We start from the raw sequence: 27,551 nt of genomic DNA on the forward strand, positions 1-27,551 counted from the left end.
TGCAGCTAGACATGTTGCAGTCTGTCATAAACCTAGGAAGAGTCACTGGACAAACTGACATTAGACAGCAGTTAAATTAATTGGTTATACATTTATTTGCATTTCCAACTAATTATTTTATTTTTAACTTTATTACCTTTTTTTCTTGTCATATATTTTATGTCTGTTTAATGTTTACTGTATGGTCGTGGTTCTGACAATTCTGCCTTACAGTCATGCAAAAAAAAAAAAAAGCTCCCTTCGAAATTGAGAGAGAACGAGAGAGAGAGAGCACTGGATTCTCCAGATGTAAAGTTCTCATGAGGGCATTTTCCCCGTTGTCTGTAAATGATGCGGGTAAGCACAATGAGGAAGAGAGCACTGAATGCGAAGTTCACTTTAGTTTAGCTGAACACGTGACAAGAAGTAAATTTACAGTTTATGTTTGATGAGGGTACTTTACACTTGTAAAACTGAGAAATGAACTGACATGGACGAACGTTCTTCTTTAAAAGAGAGGAGATTTGCACGGTCTCTTAATCGCTTTTAGACCTGTTTGTTAAGATTAGCTGGAGTAATTCAACGGTAATAATGGCTTGGTTTAATGAAGGTCTCTGCATTTTACCTTTCTTTTTGGTAGTGTGGTCCTCAAGTACATTTGTAATTCCTTACATAATCGCAGTGCTTCTCGGACATGTTGATGTAATATTTCCATATATAAGGTAAGTGATTTTTTGGCATGCGCTGATATTGGTATCTGATGTAGAGATTACACTTTCGTCGTGTAATGAAACCGTTGTGTGAATAGTCGTCTTGACTTCACAAACAGTGAAAATCCGCTTGAGCCTGAACAAGTGCTACAGAAAATGAAATTATACACATCAGATGTTTTTAAACTATGAAATACAGCTGTGTGTAACAACTTATATTATTCACTTAGATCAAATAGATCAGTTTCGTTTTCAGCCGAAGTGTTTAAGGCCCCTTTGGTTGATGCTTACACATCCCAGCTGTGCGGGGGCGATTGAGGATAAACATCCGCTGAGTGCATTAAAGCCAGTTTCACTTTAAACCTAGGAAAATCCAGAGTAAAAATGCATTTACAGCTATGATAGCGACTCGGCTACACTTTTGCCTTTAAAGTAATTTGTTACATAGTTTTAAAACTTAGACTAAATGAAAGTGTTTCAAACTGCCTTAGCAAACATGCCCAGAAAATAACCAGTCGATTGCAAACTAGTCTCTAATCGCCTTGAACACATGGGTTTTTCTAGGGTACCTGTAGTACATTAAAAGACCTGTTTCTTTTCCTATTTCTCAACCGTATGTGCTTCCAGTGACACGGGGGCAGTCCCACCAGAGAGCTGCATCTTCGGGTTGATGACAGTAATTACAGCCTTTGCAGGTGAGAGAGTAGGGCACATGCTTTGAACTGTCGTTTATCTTTCTTTTTTTGATCAAATGATCTGTTCTTTCTTTCTTTCTTTCTTTCTTTCTTTCTTTGTGTGACTCACTCACTCAATTTACTCAACCACTTTGAATATAACCAATAACCATGGCCTGTAATCACACAACTGATACGGTGAACATGTGGTTTCATCCATAATGATGAATGGTCTGTGGACATGTCTGGTTGTGTGACCATACTCCTTTTAAGTGAATGGTGTCTCAACTGTAACCAGCCACTTTCACAAAAAGGAGGCCTGATATAGCACCCTGTTAGCTTTGCTAAACAACTAATACTGTGTGAGCTTAAGTTCGTGGACTTCCCTTTGGACAAATTCTATCGTATGTATACACTTCTCTTTCTGTAGAAAATGAAAGCAAACATTTTCAGCAAAAGAGAGGGCAAGATTTTCTGCTCAAGTAAAGTTTGAGCTCACAAATGCTCCATGGATGACTTATGAGACAAAAACCTCAAAAGCCATCTGGAGAAGTGAAATGCAGTTGAGTCACTGAGTGGCTTTTTGTGCTAGCTGTACTCATGACTTCTCTGGGAAGTTTTCATATTTCGCAACTAAACTGCCACAATACCCCCACAATATAGAAATCAGTACACAAGTAAAACTGCTTTTTCCCTGCATTTTTTAATTGTTGATGTACATCATTACAACTAATCATGTCAATGTGTTAATGTTATTTACTTTTTCAAATCCAATAACATCACTATTTACTCCCTTACTTACTAGTGTTCATTTATCTGTCATTACAAATGCACTGAAAATCACTGACCATGTGACTAGCTTCGGTCTGTAAAAACCTTTAACACACCACAATACTGATTTATAAATATCGAGTTGATCTATGATTTTGTCTCCCAGCACTGGCCACTATGTATGCAAAGTACAAGTTTATGGAGAGGCTGAATGAGAAGACTGGTGGGGTGCCGCGTAAACTCAATCAAGCCGCCCTTGGTCTGGGAATCATCTCTTGTTTCGGAATGGGAATTGTAGCTACGTTTCAGGTGCTTGCTATCTCAATATCAAATTTCAGAAGAAAATGGGTTTTTGTAAAATCATAGTTTGATCTGTAAGTCATTATTTTCTTGTCCTGATCTCACAAGGAGACGGAAGTGAGAGCAGTCCATGACCTCGGGGCCTTTCTTTTTTTCTTCTCCGGAGTGCTTTACACCATCCTTCAGAGTATCATCTCATTTCGAGCATATCCATACGGAACGTCGTTCGCTGTGTGTGTCATCCGTGTTGTCATCGCTACTGTAGCCTCTGTGGCAGTTTTTCCAAGTATCCTTTCTTGCTTCTAGACTGCAGGTTGGCAGATGCTCCTGAATGTGTGGTCGGTAAGTATTGGAGCAAAAGCTAGCATACGCTGCCGTTCCACAGGAAGAGGTATGCCTACTTGCCCCCTACCTAGACACCTAAACTTTATGACTTTGGTCAGATTTTCCTTAATCTTGTTCCTTTAGCTATTATCTGTGCAGCATTTGTCAGTGAGACCAAGTTGCACTGGACCAGTGAGGACAAGGTGAAGTATGGACACATCTGGCCAGTGCCTGAATAGACTTGTTTACTGATTAATGTCATACTACCACACCAACAGCCTTGTGTAAACACACAGGCTTACATTCCCTCTCTGTTTCTCTCACACTACAGGACTATACACTCCATTTAGCTAGTGCTGTTAGTGAATGGACAGTTGCCTTCAGCTTTGTGTTCTTCTTCTTCACTTACTTACAGGAGTTCAAGGTGAGTTTTAAGTGCTTGGCTGGCTACCCTGCATGCAGGTTGTTGTGTCACTCTCTTCTGTCCTTGTCCTCCCTCAAGTGCACCCATATCGCTGTTCTGTTTTTTTAACCTCTTGACCAAAGCCTGCCCGTCTTGGCCCTATCTGAGCACTGATAGAAAAGCATTAGCTAAAACAGCTAACACTGACACCAAATAAAAAATCCAGGGAAAGTAATTATTTAATTTGAAGACAAAATCCTTAGACAACTTCATAAAATTGTGTATCTGTCCCAGTTATTTAAAGCAAAACACAAAATCAAAGAAATGTCTAAAAATTTGCTCAGATTATCTGGTTAAACTCAGGTTAATCTTGTACACAGAGTAAAATTTCTTAATTACCAAGATGAATTTAGTTCATAAGATAAAAATGTCAAAGTAAGTACTTTTATAAGATACAAAACGTCAAAATGAATATTTTGCTGCTTGGTCTGAAGAGCAATATTCAAAACTGACATCAGTTTTTCAAAACACGTTTGAATACAGAATCAAGGCTTTGAATGAACTGTTTTTCCTGGCCTTTCTGTTCTACAGCAATTCACACTCACAGTAAAAGCTGACGTAGTGGAGTACATCTGACCCGGATACCAGAATGTAGGACTACAAAACTAACACAGTTCAGAGCATTTTTTCTATTGTTGTTTTTTAGAGACTTTGTTTACACTTTTTGCACAGACTTTGTAATTTTTTACAAACAATTGTTGCTTTAATTTAACATTTTAAATGTATACTTTTGCTGTGTCAATGATATAGATGCTGTTATACATGTGTGAATTATGGGCTGATTAACAATTGATTCATTTAACTGTATCTGAAATAGTGCATCACTTGTGTACTGTATATTAAGTGTTGAGGTTGAAGAACCCAGCTTGCCCCAAAAATGTACTTCACAACAGAGATGGCCTTGTTTGGCTTATTTTTGACACTTGTCTGTGTCCTGAGAAGTTACGAACTAAGCAAAGCCCGACTTTGGTAAAATCATCAGCAAAGTTGACCAGCACGTTTAGTAAATACCACCACTGATATTCTTTCTGTGTTTTGGGGAACAGTGGTCAGTAACCACACAGTATTAGTGATGATGTTGACATATATTGTTCCCATCCGAGTGCTGTGCGGTCTCTGTAGCACATGACCAGCGGCAATAAGATAGTAATGAAGGCAGAGGCAAGTGTCTGTAACCCTGTGATCCAGAAGCAAGTGACCCTGAGTTGGGAAATAAAGGCACATGATTGTAATCAATGGCAGAGGTATATGTGGGTTGGAGATAACCGAGTGGAACTTTACAGGACTGTTGAATCAGCCACACAGTGTTTCACTAGGTAAAATCCACATCAACAGTGAGCTGCAGTGAACTTATGACCATGTCATGATAACATGGCTCAAACCAGACTAGGTCATCCTGCTTTACACACACACACACAGACACAGACACACACACATACAAAAATCTCATCTTCCAGCAGAAACAGATATCTATTTCTTTAAATTTTTACAAAAAACTGAAAAAAATGAGATGAACTTTTGCTCTGAATGAATTTGAGTTCAAAGGCACAAATATAACTTTCTCTTATAATTAGAAATGTAGTGTTGAACAATTTTGTGTCAGTGCGTTAAAACAAAATAATTATCATGTTATCACATTTTAAGAGCACTATGGCTGTTACAGCTTAATGTTTAGCTGTTATAACCATATAACCATAACACAGTAAAAGTTTACTCCAAATATGTCTAAAAGATCATTTGTAAAACACTTGCAACACAATTAATTGTCTGACAGGTAGGTGTGTAACACATGCAGTATATGTCTCAGGGAAACTGGAAAAAGTTTTGCACAAAAGTAGAACATTTTAAGCTGACAGAGATAATATTTCAGATAATTTGTTATCTAAAATTGATTACATTTTTTTGATCCAAGAATATGTGAAACTACTTCCTTGCCCAACTGAACATGTCTGTTTTACTAATACATTCATTAAGTGCTTCATTTACTAAACTTTTCTTTGATAGTCTTTATATCTGTGTTTGAATTAGTACTGAGTCTCTATAGCCACATGCCTCAAATGCAGTAAATAGTTTAGTGTTACATTTTTTTAAAGATCTGAATTTGATTAGCTTTGCATATCCATTCATTAAAAACCCTTTAGTACCAGTGTGATTGTTTATATTCACATTACAAGATCTCCATTTCAGACAAATGAATCATGTTAGAATCCATGAGGCTTTTTCAGGTTTAAAAAGGAAGAGGGAAGGGAAGTGAAATGTTGAGCCAGCCAAATTCAGATGAACAGATCTTAAAAAATGCAGCCTCAGAAAGATCAGACGATCTGCTGTCTTGATGGAGTGTGATGGGAGTGTTTAGACAACTTATGCAAGGATTTCCACATTCTCACGGACTACATCTTAGAGCGTAAACAAGTCAATATGTTTTGGATCCACCAAAGTCATTATGAAGTTTTGCAGTTATATGAATGGGTAGTGCAGCATTTTCACTTTTTAAATGCTTTTTAAACAGATATTCATAGGCAAACGGCAGATTAAAAATCAAGCTTTTGGACTTGAAATGAATCTACCCTTGTTTTAAATCTGAACCTTGTGAAACTGAATTTTCAATATTACATGTAACTGCTGGCATCAAATATTTTGTTCAAAATACTCCTTTTAATAATTTATAAACTTTCAGAAGAAATCAAAGCTAAAAGAAGTCAAATCAAACCTACAGATGTACAGTCTTAGGCAGTCATCTCTAATATTCATCGAGGGTGATAAACAGCTGCTTTTATTGCTGAGAAAATCAGTAAATAAACATGATAAGTATGGATTTGGCAGGTTAAAGCATGACAGCTACAAACCTAAATGCATTCTTACACAGTGAGGCTCACTGCTTTTTTCCCCCTGCAATCCGAGGACCACAGTTCCAACCTGGTGCGCTCTGTCCAAATCCTGACGCTTACCTGTCACTTATTACAACAAGTAGGACAAAGCTTTGGTCAGTGACAACCCCTCCAGCTCTGGACTCTAAAACACACTAACATTACATCACACTCTCTCTGTTCCTAGCATGAGAGAATCAGTCCTGTGTGGAGGGTGTTAGAGGGGCCAGTCCCAGACAGATATTTTAAAAGGTGCTGGGTGCATGGTGTCTGCAAGGTCAATCGCTGAAAGATGATTCGCTGCCTGAGCTGTCCTCATCCTGTGCCTCTGTGTTCTTCAAGCCTCCGTCAGGCACAGGAGCATCTGGTGAACTGGAGAAAACAAAGATGACCCCATGAACACACACATAAGAGTCAATTATCAGACGACACACTTTGCACTCAACAGAGTGGAGGCAGTGAAAAAGCCAATGGCAGCGATAACTCACTCAAGAAGGTTGGGATCCAGACCTTCAAGGACCATCTTGTTTTTTATTGCCATGACTGGAACACCCTTAAGAGTGAAAAAACAAAAACATATTCATTTCCCACCATTTAAAGAAAAAAAAAAAGTCTCTGCAAAGCTATATTTTGTGTAGCCTCAAACAAGTTAACCTGGTTTAAACTGCCTTCTTGTCACTGCACATTTTATCCATTGATTCACCTGAGTTACATTGGCAGACAAGACAAATGACATGAATCTTTGACAGGTCTCTGTGAGACAGAAACTGAAACTACAAACTTCACGGCAGACGTACCACTTGGACCATTTTCAGGTATCTTGCATAGCGGGGATCCTTAGCCACAGTCATTACATTCTCACTCGCTGTTTCAGCCTTAGCTTCCGGGACTGTCTCCTGAGCAGAGTGGACACAGCACAGATCAGAATCCCAATTCGATCTGTTCACACCAATGACAGACAAATGCTCACACTTTTGGAACTTGCTAAAACCATGGAAGACACTGAGATATTAAGAATTCATAGAATGATTATGTGTGAGCATACAATCAAACCTAGAGAGGTCTTTCACATTTTCATATACCGTAGATATAATCTGTATGGTGTACCTCAGCAGCTGGACAAGTAGATGGAGTCACAGCATGATTGGAACCCACTACTGGGCCGTTGGCGTCTGCAGTCGGCCTCTCGCTCACTCCTTCAACACTCACATTCTCCAGGCCGGGGATTGAGGATAACTGCAAGAAGATGTTAAGACATTTTCTGTTTGTTTCTCCACTTGTACATTTCAATTGTCTAAAGGAAAAATGAAATGAACGCTGTTTACCTTTGCCTCTAAGATGCTAAGCGTAGTCTCAATTTGTTGGATACGAAGTGATATGGTAGCTAGTTTCTGAAAAGATTTTGGGGAAACAGGTTTATATTTGTATAGGCATAACATTCAGTTGGTGATGTCAAGTGTACAAGTAGTTATACTGCATGAATAATAAGAAGCAGTAAAGCAAACAGCTCACCTCCTCACAGACGGTGGAGAACCGGTTGAGGAATCGAACCGTGTGCACAATGAACTGGTTTAAAAACGCAACAATTCTCCTCTGTTGTATAGCTGGAACCTAAAGGGCATGTACAACATATAAACGTTGTTTTCATGGTATTCGTTTTGGTTGTTCCTGTTCGTATTTAGTTACTAATACTAACCAACAGCGAAGCAGAACTGTTGCATTGTTACAGTGTTACAGAGCTGTTACAGTGTTAAAAGCATGTATTTGCAGGTGCCAGCTCAAACACTACAGGCGGAACATAATTACAGTTAGTTAGACAGGTTCATTAGCACATTAGATAGCACAAACTAGCAGTTAGCAAATTGTCAATGAGGTAAATTCAGCTGACCTTTGTGAGGTCTATTCCTGATCCAACAATCGGCAGTCCATCCTCGTCCATTGTGAAGTCCTAATCGAACTTATAAATGGATAAACTTACACTAATACCTACGTTACAGTGTTAAATACAGATACGCGTTTTTTTGGACAATTTTAGGCTCACGTTGAAATTTCCTATCATGTGACTAGCGTATGATGCGAGGTGTGTTCAACACATTGCGTTTCGTGTTAGACCAAAATCACCAGCTCTCAGCTGAGATACAGGCTCCGTTGTGTGGCGGGTTCAGATACATTGATTACCGAATTGGATTACCGAACTATCACATGTCACCTTTGCAACATTTAATTCCAATCGAATCCCGGCGTTTTTATGAATTCGAACATTTCCCTGTGTGTGAACAGACCCCTAAAAGAATGGTTGACGTAAAATGTCACAATAAAAGCTTCTCTCCCTCGTAAATAAATGACTCAATGTATGAGTGAATGAGCTACATTTCGCTTCTGACTAAACATTAAAAGTGGCGCCGATCCAGGCGAGTCCTCAGTCTTTTGATAGGATAGTTTCATTAACCTGACTGACATTCTCTCTGTATAACAAATTACTACATGTGAAACCTTCTGTATTTTACTCCTGCAGCCCCTGGCAGACCACAAGCCAAAGCTCTAGACTTTCGCCCAGAATCGGCTGATCCCTGAGTGGAATAGGTCTTCTCAGACTGAGAGGACCATCACTGTAGACCTATCAGTTTTCACTCACTTTCCGTGATCAGACAACAGCTTTTCTAGTGTTCTTTTTGTGATAAACCGGTAATTTCCCCGATTATTTAGAAAGTTATGCAGCGTGTCCATTCTTAATGTGTTAATCTCTTCAACATTACATACATTTTATGCCTTTAAAGCTTGCAATTTAATATGCATCATATTTCTGGGAAACCGAAACAGAAGAAGTCGCTGCTTCTCCTCTGGCACGCGGTTCTCGTGAAGGCAGTACTACGTCGTTGCACACCTCTAATAATCGGCGTTATCATGCACTGGACGGCGCGCGAGCAAGACTATTTTGCAGTACTCCTTAAGGAGCACAAGATGGAGCTAAGTAATAACTGAAGGTACTGCCTAGTTACATTGTTTTCATTCATTTCCTTTTACCTGACTGAGATTTAATGAATATAATTGTGATTAAATGAATATAATTATGTAATGAAATTCTGCAAATAATTCCAGATTGGTTTATTGTAAAATTTGATAAAGAAGTGTATAGCAAGCAAACACAGAAAATGATTTTATATTACAAATAGAGCAACGTAGTTGCTGTTGGGGAAAACAAATCTCACACATGAAACTTCATTGCCATAAAACTGGAACACATAGAGTGCGAGACCCATAATGAAAACCTTTGCTCAAATTCTTGCTGAATCTCTTGTGTTTTTTCTGTTCAAACTTCATGCGAAACAGAGCTGAAGCTGGATTCATTTCCAACGTAATAGTGGACTATGTTGAGGCCAGGGGTCTATGCCCAGTCTCTCTTAAAGCAAGAATAAGAACAACTCTCACATGTCAATAGACCTGACCTCCTGCCCATTTCCAAACAATGCATTTGACTAGAGAAATAAACAACAAAAAACAAACAAATAAATAGATAAAATAATAAAAATCAAAGTGAACTTGAAACAAGGCTGTATCCAGAGTGTGGGGAGATGAACACTCTTTAAACCCACTGAATATTGATTTATTTGGGCCTGTAATTGCTTCAGTGTGTGTCCTGGATGACTCCCCTGTACTTGAGGGCTGGCAGGGCTGCACTCTTGGACATGCCCCATGCCAGACGATGGGCAGAAGAGCACCCCACCCTCACCCCTGTGCCAGGCAGGGAGAGGAGAGAGAGAAGTCCTATTGCTTTCCCCTTTGCATCTCTTATTTACACACACACACACACACACACGCACACACACACACACGCACGCACACACACACACACACACACACTGGCAAAAAAAAAGAGACAGAGTGTACAGATCACTGGATGAAAATATATGTATGGAAAAAAAAGAACACTCAGTCTATCTCAGGCCAGGTGGGTAATCATAGCCTATTTGATCCTTTTTATGATGTCATTTTGTGGTTTTATGAAATATTATGAGCTCATTATCTATTTCTGCAGAAATGCATTTTGAGTCTGAACAAAAATACACTTCCATCATACTGCTGCTGAAGGTGATGCTAAGAGATATTCTGTGATTTGGGGCCCATATATCCAGCCTGAAACAAAACTGTAGGCTCACACTGTAAAAATGCTTGAAAGCATAGACTGATATTGGGCCTTGAGAGGGTACATGACCTTGCAGTCAGTAAATTGCAATAGCAAACTTTGTCTCAGAACTTGCATTTGTATTGGAGTCTTGTCTTGCTATAACTCAGAAGTGAACACAAATCATTTACTGTTTTGATACAGTAACAAATAACCGTCATTTGTGCATGACCTTTGCTGTACATGAAAACAGTTTGTCAGGTTAGCCTCTTGTTTCTCACCATTCCCCTATTGTTTGTTTTCAGTAACAAAGCAACTTTCATCCTTTTACTTCTGGCAGTTGTCCATATATATTGAGACAACTGATACCTTTGCTCAAAGTTAAAATAGTGTCCATGTAAATGCAGAGAAACTTATATGAACACTCATGGTCCAAATCAATTTCTATTTACTGTGTCAAAGTGGGGTTTCTCAACCAACCTCAGCTGAAAGTGAATTAGTGTACACACAACATAAAACAACTTTAGCCCTAATACAATAAACCCCAGTGTAGCAACAGAGAGCACTACAGCAAGTATCCAACTTTCTTTTTGTTTTCCCTGACACTTACACACCTACACAGACACACCTATACACAAACAAACAAACAAACAAGCAAATATAAGCAGAGGTAGGTGCATACAACAAAGACAATTAGAGTAAATAAGAAAGGGTGGGAAAAGCAGAATCTCCCCAAATTCTCACAGTTTAGACGAAGAGTACAATTCATACACTTCCAGAGAGTTGACCAATCAAAAGTGACACCATATGAGGGGTTGGCTTGATCAGTATGAAGATGATAGAGTAAAACCAAATTGCCCAGTCATGTTTGACATACACTGGACTGACTAATGCATTAGTTATGAGTGCCATAACTTCTCGTCCCCTGCATTTGTTCATTTCTGTCAGATAGTGTTTGTTGCTTGCCTTACAGAGAACTCTTGTATACTCCTTACATTTGGGGTATCTTACAATGGATCTAACAAGGCCCATTGTCTGCATTGATTCCCTGCCTATCTCAGCCTCCTTTGTCTCATTTCAGTCCTACTTGTCTAATCTCAGCCCTGTTTGTCTCATCTACATCCAGCATGTCTCTTTGAGAGCAAGCTGCATCCTGGTCATTGAGTTCAAACAGGCAGGCATCTCCTAGAAGAAAGTGAGACAGAGAGAGAGAGAGCTGGCAGGGAGACAGCTTTGAGTGTTGTGCATTAAAGTGAGCAAGCAGAGCAAGGAGAGAAAGAGAGAGAGACAGAGAGAGAGAGGGAGGAAGAGAGAGAGAGAGAGAAGGAGAGAGAGGGAGAGAGGAGAGAAAGAGAAGGTCAGATCACTGCATCACATGAACCCACACATCAGCTCAGCTGAGGGATTTCAGCCCTCTCCCTGAACACGGATATACAGTAATATTGGGTCTCCACCTTAAGGATTCAGAAAGATGTTGCAGAGGAGAGTGAATGAGTCTGTCTTAAATGTATGAGGGTGCTTTGCTTCTCACTGGGACATTACAATTCATTTATAGAGTAGAGCATATTTTGTGTATCTGCACGGATGTACTCACTTGAGGCCCATGTTTCTACATTTGGGTGTGTTATTGTCAACCCACTTCTGTATCTCTAGGTGCTGTCTTTGTGTGTCACTGTCCAGCTGCCTGTGAGTGTCGACCTCATTTGTATGTAACACTATTCACATTGAAAGGATCTCTGTGTTTCCCTGCTTTGTGATTGGACAGTGTCTGATCTCTTTTATCATGATTGGAGCTGTGTTGATCTGATGTCTGTGGAAGTGAAATTTACTCTTCTTAAGCCATTGCACAAGAGGGCAGCATATTTATCAAAAATATTACAATTACAACAGCTTGCCATTGTAAAAAGCTTTTTGTTTGTACTCACGGGTTATGATAACAGCATCAGCAAGCATTGTTGTTCACTATAAATTGCGACAAAGACAACATTTACAGAGCTAAAGCTGATCTGCTCTGGCCAAAAATACACTCAAAGAACAAATAACAAAAAGATTGTCTTCATGATGCCTGCAGCCACAAGTACTGGGTGTCTCCTTATGAGATTTTGATACCAAAAGAACTCCTGCGCAGATTCATGAATACTGTTCCGTCCCTTTCCTCACCACGGTGACGTTATTGGAGTGTCCGGTGTCACTTTTATGTTTTTTTTACAGTATACATTTACAGTTCTCACGATACAGGTTAGAGTCTAGGTATTTCAGTTGTGAGCCAAAGCTTGAGAGAACTCAGTTTTCGGAGGTCAGCCAAACTGCATCTGTCGAAGCTCACGGCACCAGCATCAGTCACGAAGCAGCATAAGGCTATAGAACACGCAGCTCTTTAAAACAATTAAGTCTTTCATTATACCTTGTGCAATTACAACATGCTTTTAAAATAAGTAAATAAATAAAAGACTAACTGAAGATAACATCCAATTACTCACGTCTGTGTGTGCTATATTCATGATAATCAACATATGGAAATATGATTCAAAGACAGGAAAACAAGTTGCTACGTCTGTTTTATGCACGGGTGCTGCAATAATCTTTCACTTCTGCGCGTTACAATGGACTGCTGTTTCTCATCTTTTCATGAAAGAAAGAAAAATGTTTTTCTTCGCAATCTTTTGTTTAACAGTGTGGGTGGCACGGTAACTCTATTTTATCTTGAACTAACCAAGTCTTTCAGAGATCAAAATTCAATCCTGTTCTGAGAAAAGGAGAGATGACGTTATTTGAAAGTGTGCCCAATATCCTTAATGAATAACTTAGCAAGCCGAGAAGGCAAATGCTGCCCCAGCTGCTTCCTTTTGAAAATGTCTCTGTAATGTAGATAAATGTGTGGGATTTTCTCTCTAAATCCGTCTCCTGTTCGCTAAATCTCACTTCTCCAAAACGAGCCTGCGCAATGAAGCAAAGTCGGGCTATTGAGATGTGACATTGCCTGCATCTCATCCTCTTTCTCGTTGTTTTTAATGACTTCAAACAAGTTCATTTTCGCTGGGCTTTGTCGCGTGGGGACCCATGGGGATGTCTAGCGGTCATTTCTTTAACTGGCAATGGTGTGATGTCTTCAAGGTAACTTAACATATTTCCTTTCAAACCAAATATTCTCATTGGGGTGTCGTTTATGCTTTTTGTAAGAAACACATAAGTGAGAAGTTCTGGGTGACAAAAAATTAAGAAAAATCTTTTAAATTGAGATTAAACAAATTTTGATCTCGGTTTCGGAATTCATGTCCGTTTATGTGCAGATCACTAGCTTTACGCGTGCGTCACCTAATAGCTTTTGACAATTTTAAGGTAGTGCATTTTCGGACGTTTTGAAACAGAAGAAATGAGAGTTGAAAATTAGGAAGTTTTTAAAACTTGCGAAATAAAATAGTATTTGTCGTGAGATAGGCTACACACACTCAAATGATGTAATGGGTTTGTAGAGGGAGCACTGATTTACGCATTGCACGGTAGGGAAATCAATGGTCCTTGCATTTTAGATTAAACTTAAACTAAGTTCTGCTGACTCGGCATGAATAGAGGCATAGGACAGATGTCGCCAAATCAAATGTTAGAGGAATGACGGACATTTTAAAACATTCAGTGTGACTTTTGATATACAGCGTTATGCTCAAAGTCGATTCATAAGTAATTCGAATATTATTTTTTCTTTATTGTATAAGTTTTAACTTGCTTCCCTTGCTGGTTTTGGCTGCCCTACGGGTTTTTCATCTCACATTTCGAAAGGTAAACCTTAGACTCATTCACATCTGCGAAACGGACAAGTGCGACAAGGCGGTCTTCTCTACTACGGTCATACGGCAGTCATAAAATTAAACTACAGTCAGTAAACTACAATCATAAAATTATAGTGATAATAACATCCATCAAAAGGCATTTGCAAAGAGACCGCAGCGCGTAATAGAGTACTCTCTCTCTCTCTCTCTCTCTCCAAGAAATGAATGCGTTATGTCTGTTCGATTTCTCCCCGTTCAGCAGGATGAGATTCATATCTTCGATGTAAAGTGATTTTAAATTGAATTCTTCACCTCTCAGTCTTGAGGAGGTCGAATATTACAGAGACCAGTCACGGAATCTGCGTTCAGTTTATGCTGTAGGTGATTTCCTACTGAGAAAAGAACCGCACTCCAGGTGCGGACTTTTGCACTCGCTCTACAATAAATCCTCATTTAAGCGCTCCTGCAAATACCAAGCATCTTATGTGTCTACTTATCTATCGTTTATGTTATATATTAGAAAGGGGAGTTGTGATAAAGGGAAACGTTACAGTTTTGTTGCCAACCTATTTTCCCGTCTGTGTAATACGTGCATGGGACTCTAGAGTGGACGGTTATTATTTGACATGATTGACGTGATTCCATCTGTTTATGCATGACGACTATTCCATCTGTTTATGCTTTGTTGATGGGCCATCAAGGCTGCAGGTTGGCAAGGCATTACAGACTAAGGATATTGCTGATGGTAGATTAAAGATGTGAGGAGTGTGACGACGACTGTGATAAGTATAAAGATGGTGTTACTCAGGACTACGAGTCGCAGAGGTAGCTGACAACCCTCACGACCGTTGCTTCCGTGACTGATTTTTCTCTCCCGTTTTCGGACACAGAATACCATGCGCTGCATCTCTTGCACCCACACCCTCTCACTGGTGCTGTGCGTCCTCGCCTTGACACCGGCGGCAGAGGGGGCGGGGCCCGAGACGCTATGCGGGGCGGAGCTAGTGGACACGCTGCAGTTTGTGTGTGGAGATAGAGGCTTTTATTTCAGTAAGTGCACTTTTTATTTATTCATAACGGACCACCGCTCCCCCTCTCTCCGAGCACTAATGTGCGCCTCATAAATAAAAAAGCATTCGTTTTCACTTCTTGCTCTTTCTTCACACTATGCTCTCTTTCTCTCGCTTTTTTCCCTGGTTGCAATATACTAATGTTATCTGTGCATGTAAGCTGGCCAGTGTTTAACATTTCTGTCATTACTGCATGATTTAAGTGTTTTATGACGTGACAAAATGGTGCTAGGTCCCAGAAAGAGAAAGTCAGTGGTGGCAGGCCAGGCTGCTGAGGCGCAAAATGATTTGTGGACAACTGCTTAACAGTCCACAGTTTTATGCATGTCACATACAAGGTGAGTAATTGCTCTGTCCAAAAAGAGGAGACTTTAAGTGGAATTTGGCTAGCAAGTAGAAAAAAATGATAGTGAAAGAGACAGAGAGTGTGTGTGTATGTGCATGTGTGCATGCGTGCATGTGTGTGTGTGTTTGTGTGTGTGTGTGTGTGTGTGTGGGTGTGTGTGTGTGTGAGAGAGAGAGAGAGAGAGAGAGAGAGAATTAGAGAATAAATGCACCACAGTTTTTCCAATAGAAAATGGAGAATTACGCAAGGAAAACCCTCTATTTCGAATCCAGGACTTAAATCTCTTATTTTCCATTGAGAGGAAAGTGCCTTAGCCAGCTGAGAATATATGGACAGCGGCTGAGTGGAGGTGTAGTATTCTTCCACTCTGCAGAAGCCAGACACACTCATGTATTCTGGCCCTACACTCGGAACCTGCTCTTAATGCTGTGGAGGCTATTGGACTATTCATGAAGCAAAAGTCCACTAAGAGAGAATCCACATGCTGATCTGCAAAAAGACATGGCCACTCTTTAGAAATCATACATGAACGTTTAACATAATAAGAATAATATCTGCAAGGGTTAACTCTTTGAAAACTGACCTATGACTGTGTTCAGCTGACAACTTAACATTTCTCATTTCAGTTTTTGCTGCAATGTGTACTGTTCATTGGCTTTCAACTCTCTAAACAAAACAGCATAGCTTACAGCAGATGAAACAGTTCCCCTGTCCAAGACTGTTGTGTTTATTCTGTGATGCGAAATGTCAGTTTGACTAAATTAAATATTGTGCTTTGTATGTGTACACAAGTTTTTTTTTTTTCTTTTTTAGACTGTAGACTCAAGTCTTTTTCTTGGCTAGCTGACTGAATACATAGTGGTTGAACACTGCCCTGTAGTGGTTAATGTAGGTATCATTCTCTTTTGTAAAATGGTTTTTAGCAGGATTGGTAAATTGAAGCTAGTTACAATGACAAGTCTAAAGAATGCATACTTATTAAGGAGAATAGCCACAGAACAGAACCTGTGACTGGCTGTGTGGTCTTGCCATTTCCTTTGTAATCCCAAAAGCAGAATTATTGCCAGAGGGATCTAACAGAAGTGAAATACTTTTTGTCTGACTTTAAGACAATAAAATTAATCTGTAGTGTTTAATCAGTAGTGGCTGTTTCATGAAGCTGGTTATGCTGACTGAATTGTTTGATGAAGTGTGAGTGTGTTAGCCCATGTGATGATGTATGACGGCACGATGTTTTTGGACGTTTAGCTTCATTCTGAGGTAGAATTGCTGAGAAATTCTCGGTGTATTGAAAGTATCAAATAGGTTGTGACATAGTTAAAACTGAATTGAGGGTTTTTGGTATCTTAAGGGAAAAGTTGGGCAGCACATTCGTGGGGCGTCAATGATCAGGATTTTATTTTGACTGAATGACATCCAAAGTAAACACATCGGCAGTGATCTGAACATTCTGTGAAAGTGTTGCATCACAGCAGAGTTTTGCATGTCGGGAAGCTGGGAACAGATGTTCAGGGAGCTGAATTTTTTTTTAGCAGAATTCTCTGTGTTTCCCTTGGTAAATGGCAACTAATCAAAATAATGCCAAGCAACAAACACAGACTGAACCATGACCTTGTTTAGCCATCGATCCTTTGTCTGTCCTTAGCGGTCAAAATTCCATGTATTTAATCAGTAATGAGCGTCTGAACTTCACCAAGTGCAAGAACATGTTGTAAATGGTTAATTCAGTCTTTTTTTTAATCAGTTTCTCCAAGTAAACAAACCAGCCAATCCATCCACAATCACACATAAATACACATAAGGAAATATTCTTTTCACAGGCTGAGTATAGAGAGGTATTTTAACTCAGCATAGGTTGACTGGTGCAGGTGAAATTTGTTTCATGGACTCTTGGAGAGAAACAGAAAGATACGGAGAAAAATACAGAGTGCGGAGAAAGACACAGACTAAGACACACACACACACACACACACACACACACTGCCCAGGGCCAGTGAAATGAAGGGTAACCGAGAGTGAATCTGTCTGTATTTGCCAAGAGAGGGGAACGCATGTGTGGTGAAAACACAACCGTACTGTCTGCACAACCCATTTTAGCTTGTGTGTGTGTGTTTTTCTTTCTGAACAAGAGAATTAGTGATGAATGAGTGACAGCGCAGATTGCTTTGCGGTCTCTTGTCTCTTGCCTACTCTGTTTGGCTTGGCAGCACAATGAGGTGTCCCAATGACACTAGCACAATAGACCAACTAGTCATACAGTAATGTCTGTTTAAGTGTGTCCACCATCTCTCCATCCCTATCACTGTCAAACAGCCGCACAGACATCCGAACACTTCTGATTTCATTACTGTGACAGGAATGTGAAATACTATTCACTGGAAAAAAATACTTTATTGAAAGAAAATATGGTCTAGAGAGAGGGAATCCACAATATAGTCATTTTTTCCAACTATTACCCCAACCCAGAAATTCAGTATTGTCGCTATAACGCCAGGGCAGTCTCATTCAAAGAGGGCTTGGTCATGGGAGTGTGTGTGTGTGTGTGTGTGTGTGTGTGTGTGCGCAGCGGGAGGGGGGGGCATGATCAGGACCTCCAGAGTGAAACCACTCAAAATCTCATTCCCCGAATATGAGCGTCAGTGGGCACCATGGTTGTAATATCATCACAGAAATGCAAGTCAGCATTTCTCATTTTGTGCCACCTTTCTCCCCTCTGCCCCATATCATTCTTCAACACCACATGGAGTGAAATGGAGAGGTCTGCCAATACACTCACAGTGTGTATCTCCAAAGATAGATTACCACTGCAGACTACACAGACAGAGAACGTAGAACACTTTGGTTGAATTAAAAAACGAAGTGGGACTTCTTCACTCTCATCAGTTGCCCAACTGTAAAAGTCCATATCTAAAAAATAGGCAGATACAGTCAATATCAGACAGAACTCCTACGCACACTCAAACACACACACTTAGAAACAGACACAAACACACACATGCACGCACACGCACCCACATACACACACACACACACACACACACACAAACACACACACACACACACACACACACACACACACACACACACTCACACACACACACACATTAACAAACTCACATTATACCCAAGTCAAACTATAAACTTACTGAGCATTGCAGTTGGCATGATGGCCAATGATGAAAGTTGAAAGTTAACATGGTTAACATGGTTTTGACAAGGTACTCTATATGTTTTAACATTGTAGGAACCTGTTAATTCCTGGCCATAAAAGATATGCAGCTTTAACAACCTAAACCAATGGGAACAAACCATCAGACGTCTGATGATGGAGCACAATGCACTGCTAAGAGAAACCATAGAGCAGCATAGCAGAAACTATAGTCCTCCATTAGAAGACTAAAGGAGAGCTTTTTCAAAGGGCAGTGATCAACCTCTACTCATTGTCTCCCTAACTATCTCTGCATCAGCTAGAACAAGGGAAGGGAAAAGACACGCAAACAGCACATCATCCTCTCTCTCTCTCTCTCTCTCACACACATGCACACACACACACACACACACACACACACACACTCACACACACACACACACACTTCGATGCACTCGTCCCAGAGTGGCAGAGGATTATGGGGGGATTACAGGATGATCAGGATAACCCCCCCCCCCCCCCCCCCTTTCAAAAGCTGAGTAGACAGCAGAAGCACTCCCAGAACTATATAAAGGCCTCCAGTGTGTGTTTCACCTTCCCACTGTCAAAAAAAGGAGGTGTCACGCTCCTACCATGACTGAAATGCAAACTCATACTCATGACTGAATCCCAGCCCAAGTGAAACAAAGAGACATTTTATTTAAAAAAGGACAAACAGGCAGTCCTCCATCCAAGCCCATTCTGGGAACTGACAGCAAATCCCAGAAACATTCTCATAAATAAGTGAACTGATCTTTGATCTTGTGATCTTGTGATCTCTAAGTAACCTTTAAATATATGTTAAATTACAAGGGGAAAAAAAGAAAAGAAATGAAAATCAGGTGATGTGAGTCCTTACTAGCCGTTCAACTGAGTAGGGTCAGAATCTGAGATGTTCTACATATTTACATTGAGAACAGGATTCTCCCTATGAAAAGAAAACTGCTATGGTAAAAAAGAGAGCAGATGATAGCCCTGAGCACTGAAGTCTAATTGCGTAACGAATGAGGGCCTTGCCGAGGCTGAAAACGTGGTGGAAATTTGGTTTGGCCATAAACTGGTTTGTGGTACCAGTGATAAAGAGGTAGTTTCCAGGTCTATAGCAGCTTTCGTGGTCCCTGTTGGGCTGTAAACTCCCTGACACTCCGCAGGGCTGCATGCACTGCACCGACTCCAGGAATCTGCCTGCTTTTCACTCTCTCTCTCTCTTTCTCTACCCTTTTTTTTTTTTTTAATGGATCATGCCGGCAAGGCTATAAAAGCTGATCCCCACTGTGCTCTGGAGAGAGAGAGAGAGAGAGAGAGAGAGGGAGAGAGTCAGGTCATTTCTTTCCAGTGTTCATTCTCTAGAGGAATGTGTGCTATGTGCTATGTTTTTGCTACTGAGAGGAGGTGTTGGTGGGGGGTTTATCATTGAGCGCCCAGCACTATCACTTTACGTAACAAGAAAAAAGCCCCTCAGTTCGGGTCAGCAAGATTACCTCCAACAGAAGAAGTATGTATATTGGACAAGGACAGCTCCACCAGTGCACCAAGGGAAGAGTAACAGCAGCATCAGCATAATTAGAACAATTATAGTGTAATTATTGATAATGTAAGTAGGATGAAACACTCATGATGGATCACAGCCTCTAAGCATGTCAAAGTTTTGACCTTAAGTCAGATATATGCATGCACATGAACATGGACACACACACACACACACACACACAGAAACACAATGATCAACACATAATATTTATGACTATGTGTATGATTACAAAAACAAAGCTCATGACTTACTCTTCAATAACTATATAATAACTCTATTCAGTGCATAATCTGCACTGAGACACAGAGACTGGACTGAAAAACATGACTGATCCATGGGGGCAGGTCCATGCTAATGTCATGCCTTCTTTCACTTGTCTTGACTGTGTGGATGTTTCCCTTGTTTGTTTGGTGTAGCTATCCCCAGTAACCCTTTGTTTTATGGGGATTACCATGGGATCCTCTGAAATACAGTGCCTAAACTCCAGGCCCCCTACCACTCTCCAGGCCCCCCTACCTGAATACCCTGCCACATATAAATTTGTCTCAGTTGTTTATTTGGCCTTTTAAAACCAGCTCTCTTCCCCTGCTGTTTGAAGAGCACTGTGATGAGGGTTGTTATTGAAGAAAATGACTGATGTGTATCCAGGGGGCTTAGATCAGGGGCACTGAGGAAAATGAATCAGGAAGGAGCCCTTCTTGTTCGTCACAAACTCTGGCCGACTCAGCAAACAGAGGCTTGGCAAAGAGACTGCAGCTCTTTTACTCACACACATATGAGAAGTTCCTTTTCGGGAATGTGTAACTGGCAGTACACTTTTTTTTTTTTTCAATGTGACTAATCTGTTTGGTAACATGCCACTCCAATGAATATGTTTACAGCAAGCGCACAGGGAGTCATATGTTAGTGGAAAATACAGACACATAACATCTCTCTTTCTATTCCTCTCTCCCTCTTCAGCAGTCAGAGATACCACCCCTTACCTAAGGCAGAGCGCATACATTCTATACATAATGAGATGAAGCAAAACTTCCCAAACTTTAACGGTTCTGAGCAGACAGGCAAAAGACTGATCCAAGACCTGTAGTCACAGGCAACAGGGAAGTTCTGACTTACACTTTAGAACAAAACCTCCTGTCATACGTCATTCCATTGGCTCATTTACACAAGCTCTATGATGCCTCCTAACTCTCAGTTCAGGCACTGCATCCTAAAGCCTGCTGGGGTGTCCATGTGTTAATGTCAGAGAGAGGACTCCTTTCTCTCTGTGAGCAGTCGAGTCTCAAGAAGGCAAACGCTAAGGCAGAAGCTAATGGACTTTGTCAGCACTGGCAGCCCCACAAGCCAAGCGCTATTAACTGTGAAAGGGAAAGGCATTTCCTCCTTGTAAATGCCATATTAAATTATTATTATTTCATTTGGTAACAGGGAAAAACCTAGCGGAGCTTATGTTGCTAAAGGTGAGCGGGGAATTAGTGAAGCAGGGAGAGAGGGACATTTTAGAAAAGTCTGGATGAGAGAATGTAGGGAAAGAGAGAGAGAGAGAGAGAGAGAGAGAGGGAGAGAGCAGGATGGGTACACCGAGGAGATAGGGCACACTTACGTAAATCATAAGTGTTCTAAAAGAATTCTCGGCACCCACATACAGACTAAAACACACAGCTAGCTCCTGCACTGAGATCTATGACTCATCAGAAAAACTGTGTATACACTGTTAAGTTTCTTCCACGAACACCATAATAAAAAATAACAAAACCCTTTCTGGAGTACTCCTGTAAGTATTTGGAAACATTGCTGAAACTGCAGTTCCCTTTATCAGTGTGTTTTCAAGTCCAGGTAAACAGGCAGTGTTACATGGGAAGATGCCCATACTTGGTGGACTTTGGGGAGATGCCTACAATCCTCAAATTCTGGCTCACATATGGTGTCGTGACTGAATAGGCTGGTTGTCCAGGGCCATAGAGAGAGAGAGTGTTTTTTTCCTGCTGGATCCCTGGGCCCCAACAGCCTTCGGCTTGGCCTTGGGAAACAGGGAAACAGTGGATAGAAGGTCGGGAAATATCAGCTCAGAACGTGATATTCTCAACATTTAGGTGCCTGTGACCTCCTTTTTAACTGGGGACAGCTGCCAAGAAGGGTCTACTGAGTGCAAAGCAATACCCTGTAAATTTGACGCAGAAGAGGTGCATGTCATTAACGCCATCCCATACATCCGAATGAGCAGAAGCTGCTCCTTGCCTGGCTTGTTGGCTGCTGCTACTCCAGGCTGTTATAGCACCCATAGCCTGGCTGGCTGCCACAGGTTATGACTGAGACTCTCATATGAATTCAGCTCTCAGTGCATGACCTTGAAGGCAGCAATTATTCTGCACAGGCTGAAGCTGATCCAGAATGTAAATGGATTAGTGTTGAACTCAGTGCAAGTAAGAGGTTCTCTGTAACAGAGAAACTTTCTTTTTCAATTACAATGGAAAAAAATTGAACAAATGAAAAATGGAACTAATGTTTAACTTCAAACAGTGTTTTTTTCTCCATCAATGGCTCAGTGTGACAGTTTTGAAAGGAAAAAATTTTGCCTTAAAAAAAAGATCATATGTGTGAAAGCATAAGTCACATGTAGTATTTATGCAGTATTTAAATGGATAAGACCTATGTAATAAAGGCATTTTTCCCATTTTTTTTCTCTCTTTTTTTGAGCTTTAGCTCCTGAGAATCAAATGTACAAGTGATAATGAAGGAAATGGAAGCCATGTAGTCATATTAAATGCTATAATATCTATCTCTCTCCTCTGTATAGGCAAACCAACAGGTTATGGGCCAAGCTCACGGCGGTCGCACAACCGTGGCATTGTGGATGAATGCTGCTTCCAGAGTTGTGAGCTGCGTCGTCTGGAGATGTACTGCGCACCTGTCAAATCAGGAAAAGCACCACGCTCGCTGCGGTCTCAACGCCACACAGACATTCCCAAGACACCAAAGGTGAACACAAAAGTGCCCAAGACCAACCTCACCCTCTTGGGGAGCATTTGCTCGTCTCTCATAATAGGCTGGGCTTTTGACTGCGGCATGTTAATCAAAATGTTAAACTCCAGTCCTGAGGACCTCAAGAATAGCCCAACTGACTCAGTTTATCAGTTGATCAAGATAGGAAGTACAGCGCTGGGTTGGGTAAAGTGCAAGGTCACATAAAAGGAGCAAGTAAAAGGTTAGATCAGAGACATAAATCTAGTGGTTCCTCAGGACTTGAGAAACAAAACACTCGAGTGTGAACAAGCTTTGAGGTAGAATGGCCATCCCAATGTTTTTATTCATTGTTTCCTTTACAGAAACCTATATCTGGGCACAATCACCCATCTTGCAAGGTATGCGTCCACATTTAGCAGAGCCTTCTGTGACCCTGTGCTGCTGTTAACTCCACAGTGTCTGTGCTTGACTGTAGCATTAGCATGCTAATTATGCTAACACAGCAGAGCAGAATGATGTGTTTAAGTGAGACTTCTAACACCACCAGGCACACGAGAATGCATCTGAAGATGAATGTTCTCTCTTCCACTTGCTTTTGGCTAAGTGTTACCGCTGTGCTTCCTGAAGCTCCCTTGAGGGATGACAGAAATGCTTTAGCAAGAGAATGTGCTAAGTGGCATTTGTGGTAGACCTGTTCTCTCTCTCTCTCTCTCTCTCTCTCTCTCTCCCCCCTCTTTTTCTCTCCAGGTTTATTCTAGAAGTGGTCTTGTCCATGCCCTTTCTTTTTTAATCATTTAATTCTGTCTCCATCCTTCAGAACGTTTTTGGTTTACTGTTTGAGGATTTCTGTCCTGTGCACAGGGAGATCATCTGGGACTCAACTAGTTTGTCCAAGCTAACCTTCTTTGTACTACGTCTTGTTGCAGGAAGTTCATCAGAAGAACTCTAGTCGAGGAAACACGGGTGGCCGGAACTACCGAATATAGAGGGAGGTGAAGCAATTGGGTGTGGAGATGGACAGTTCAGAAGGACAGAGCAGAAAGCAAGAAAGGAGAGAAAGGGGCATGACCTTACCTGGTCCTCCAGTGGAGTGGTTCACTGTAAAAAACAAACAGAGAGGATGAGGGTCAAATAAGCTCTCTGTATAGAAACCAACAACTAGAACCAAAATCCAATGACCTTATACATTGAACCATTCCATGCTGGGGGAAGAAAAAATTGGTCAAACTAATAAGACTAGTTTAGCTGCTGAAATATGAACAAAACTGTTTTTACTCTTCGTGGGAGCTTATTTTGCCCCTTGACTGTAGGCACCTGTTTATCCTCGCAATAAGAAAGCAGGCGCCCTCTTATCTGGTCCAGCAAGGTGTGAGCTCCACCACATTCTGAACTGCTACTGAGAAGCTGGGCTATTGGAGGAGAGGTTAAGGCCTCTTGTAAAACTTCATCAAGAGTTCATTGGAGGATTTTACACCTCTTTTCCAATCTTCTCCTCCCACAGCCCCACCTGGTGAGCACTACATAAAATTACATTAGAATTCCAGGCAAAGGTTTGGCCAGAGTGCATCTTTTCAGATTGGGTCGATTCTGCTCAAGAAGACATTGGACTTCATTCAAACTGTTTAAAGCTGTTATCACAAGCTTTGTTGAAAATATTCACCCTTGAGAGTTTTGCACTTGCATCGTTCAGAAATTTGCTGGTTGTGCCTGGGGGAAAAGCCAGTGGGCTGAAGCAAACCAATAGAACTAGAGTACTGCACCTAAGTGGAATGGGAGAAGATGTCTAGGCAAAATATAATAGTTATCTTTAGCTATCTTTGTGAAACTGACATTAGTAACTATCAGTAGGATTCTGTCTGAGGCCTTACTTATGTGGAGGACAGAGGGTATTAAAAATAACCACTGAGAGGAATCCTATTAATGATTAATTCAACTTGGCCTGCACTCTTTTTCTTTTGTTACTGTGGGGACAGATCCTCTTTTTTTAATCACTTTGACTGCATGATTCTCTTTTGGAGGAAAAAAGGACAGTCTCACACGCACACACATAGATGAAAACACTACTCAGAATGAAAGAGAACACACACTCAGACACACTTGAGATTCTTTCCAAAACCTGGATAGCACACACACACACACACACACACACACACACACACACGCGTGCGTGACCACATGACGATTCAGATCAGCACAACTGTGGGAAAGGTTCAAATCACTGGCTCCTGTGATTGCCACAGATTTTCCAAATAGGATGTGGCCATTTGCACAGTCTTTCTGGTCAGTGGTCACCTCACTCATCTGAACCCTAGAACACACATCTCATGTCTCTCTCACAGTGTCTGTTCTCTCTGTATGTGCATAATCCAACCAATACTGCAACATATGTTATCCTATGCATTCTTTAACTATCATATAGCTGAACAGTATAAAAAATCTACCCACTGTATAATGGTGCTATTTTGTAGTTTTACTTGCAAGGGTTGGGCCAAAGACTGCAGGAGGGTGAGGGCAAAGCTGACAGTTTGGCCAAAGGCTGCATGATAGTGAGGTTGAACCTGGCGGTTGGAGGCCTTTCCCTTTTGCACAGCCTTGTGGCCACCAGTTTAAATAGCGTAGTTTTTTTTTATTGTAATAATTTTCATTTTCATTTTTAAGCTGTTAAAGGTAGTCATGTATGCGAGAACATGTATGTGTCTGATGTCTGTGAATGCATGGAAATAATATCATGTTGTGATCCCTAGCAGGCAGACTGCAATTTGTTGTTGTCATTGTTGTTGTTTTGTTTTTAAAGGTTTTTAAATTATTATTTGAACTCGGTAGAATTCCCAATGCCAAATACCTTTCATAGAGCACTGTGAACTGTGATATTCCAATATCATCTTCCAAAAGAGGAGTGTATTTTTGTCTGTTCCGAGACAAATGGATTTGTCTCCTCTCCAGCACATAACAGTATCAGGTTAGAACAAGGCCTGGGTTCAAACAACAACCATTAGATATTAAAATCTGCAGAGAGAGGGGTTTTTTTTTGTCTGGTCATGTAGTCCCATCGAGCATAAATGAGAATGATTTTGTCGCCAATTTTGCGTGTTTGTTTATCAGTTATTCTCAGTGTGCTTTTCTAGCCAGTGTAATTTACAACAGTTGCCTGCTAAATTGGGTGTTTGAATCCAGGCTTCAGACATATGTTCTGCTTTGTGGTGGAAGAATAACAGAGCCCCATCACCAATTCCTTTTTGTTTATTCATACTATGCTGTTCTCATAAGAGTCATATGCGTAGCAGTTTTACCTAACCCACACACAAACATGAACATTTGAGCAGCACATTATCACGTCTACTGTTGTAGCTAGGATCATTACTGCGGACTGAATAAAACATATGCTGTATGTACATAGCCAACCACAATTTTGTAGGGAAAATTAGCCGTTTAAATATGGGCACATATTCTTATATCAGATAGCAGCAACTGACTACGAAATATGTAATGATTCAACAGTCCTTTGTAGTAACACGTTAATTGTCAGCATTCCATCCGGTATATTTCCATTGACACATGACTTCACACATACTTGTGACGTAAGGGGGTACATTTTATGAAACTGAGGGTTAAATACCCAAAACTGTTGGATGTTGACATCTAAGTAAATCTATTAAACAGAACAATGGACAAGTTAAGGAATGAATATCAGATGTGTTTTTTTAAGGGTACGGGACACAAGGAAGATAGAAACATCTTTCTGCCCTCTCTTGTTTAAGAAGCGTCACACCAAATCTTAGGCATGCTGTTAGCCTTATGACTAATACGCTAATGGCATCATAGAACTTGCTACATTCATCGAGGTTCATTACCCTTAATTGTCATATCTGTGGAGCTGGATTAAGCAACATGTATTTCATGGTTAGTGTTTCAGGACTGCTTTTGCCCTGAGCGTCAAGGAGTGCTTTAGAGATGTATTAAGGTGTAAGACAACGGGTGATATTATTTTGTGAATTACTCTTGCTACAAATCTTTCCTTCTTTTTTCTTTCAGAAAACATATATTGAGTAGTTTTTTTTCCAGTGTATTATTTCACAAAACCAACGATAGAGTCACAATGAAGACAAATTTTGAAAGCTTAATGAGAAAATACTCTGGGGTCTTAAGGTTGATAAGGAGAAGGAATGTTTGTGAGAAGCTGTCATATCTGGTCCTCAAATGCCTTCTGTATTGGAATAAATTATCGGAATACTGACCAACTGTACACTATTCCTGCTGAATAAATCACTTGTAAAAATACAGAACAAAAGTCTCTGTCATTTCTAACATGAGCAAAACAATAAAATTTGGTAAGATGAGAGGAGAGGTATGAATACAGAATGTATCTGATTGCTCCCCCAAACCTTCACTCCTTCTCCATATTGAGAGATGCAGATCATTTAATACCCAATATCCACAGAATTATGCACTTTACATACAACTACACTACAGATACA

At 40.5% G+C, this 27,551-nt stretch overlaps 3 protein-coding genes across 4 annotated transcripts; 2 read left to right on the top strand and 1 right to left on the bottom strand.

The window, feature by feature from the left end:
- The first annotated feature begins 437 nt into the window (after positions 1 to 437).
- Positions 438 to 4,427, top strand: dram1 (DNA-damage regulated autophagy modulator 1). The gene is made up of 7 exons (XM_030782411.1): positions 438 to 701; positions 1,317 to 1,384; positions 2,301 to 2,443; positions 2,543 to 2,720; positions 2,903 to 2,961; positions 3,090 to 3,182; positions 3,753 to 4,427. The coding sequence occupies exons 1-7, from the start codon at positions 571 to 573 to the stop codon at positions 3,795 to 3,797; spliced, it is 717 nt and encodes a 238-aa protein (XP_030638271.1). The 5' UTR covers positions 438 to 570; the 3' UTR covers positions 3,798 to 4,427.
- A 1,528-nt stretch (positions 4,428 to 5,955) lies between these two features.
- On the bottom strand, positions 5,956 to 8,117 carry washc3 (WASH complex subunit 3). Its single transcript, XM_030783631.1, has 7 exons — positions 7,977 to 8,117; positions 7,601 to 7,699; positions 7,414 to 7,479; positions 7,196 to 7,324; positions 6,886 to 6,984; positions 6,577 to 6,641; positions 5,956 to 6,460 (listed from the first exon to the last, which is right to left on the bottom strand). Exons 1-7 carry the CDS (start codon positions 8,025 to 8,027, stop codon positions 6,367 to 6,369), a joined length of 603 nt encoding a protein of 200 aa, XP_030639491.1. The 5' UTR covers positions 8,028 to 8,117; the 3' UTR covers positions 5,956 to 6,366.
- A 4,933-nt stretch (positions 8,118 to 13,050) lies between these two features.
- Positions 13,051 to 27,359, top strand: igf1 (insulin-like growth factor 1). Of its 2 annotated transcripts, XM_030776583.1 has the most exons (5): positions 13,051 to 13,325; positions 14,869 to 15,028; positions 22,910 to 23,091; positions 23,439 to 23,474; positions 24,003 to 27,359. In XM_030776583.1, exons 1-5 carry the CDS (start codon positions 13,272 to 13,274, stop codon positions 24,060 to 24,062), a joined length of 492 nt encoding a protein of 163 aa, XP_030632443.1. In that variant the 5' UTR covers positions 13,051 to 13,271; the 3' UTR covers positions 24,063 to 27,359. The 2 variants fall into 2 exon arrangements, with proteins under 2 accessions (XP_030632443.1, XP_030632451.1); XM_030776591.1 differs by lacking the exon at positions 23,439 to 23,474.
- Positions 27,360 to 27,551: the final 192 nt, after the last annotated feature.

The sequence above is a fragment of the Chanos chanos genome, chromosome 1, assembly GCF_902362185.1.
Source record: "Chanos chanos chromosome 1, fChaCha1.1, whole genome shotgun sequence".
NCBI classification, from domain to species: domain Eukaryota; kingdom Metazoa; phylum Chordata; class Actinopteri; order Gonorynchiformes; family Chanidae; genus Chanos; species Chanos chanos.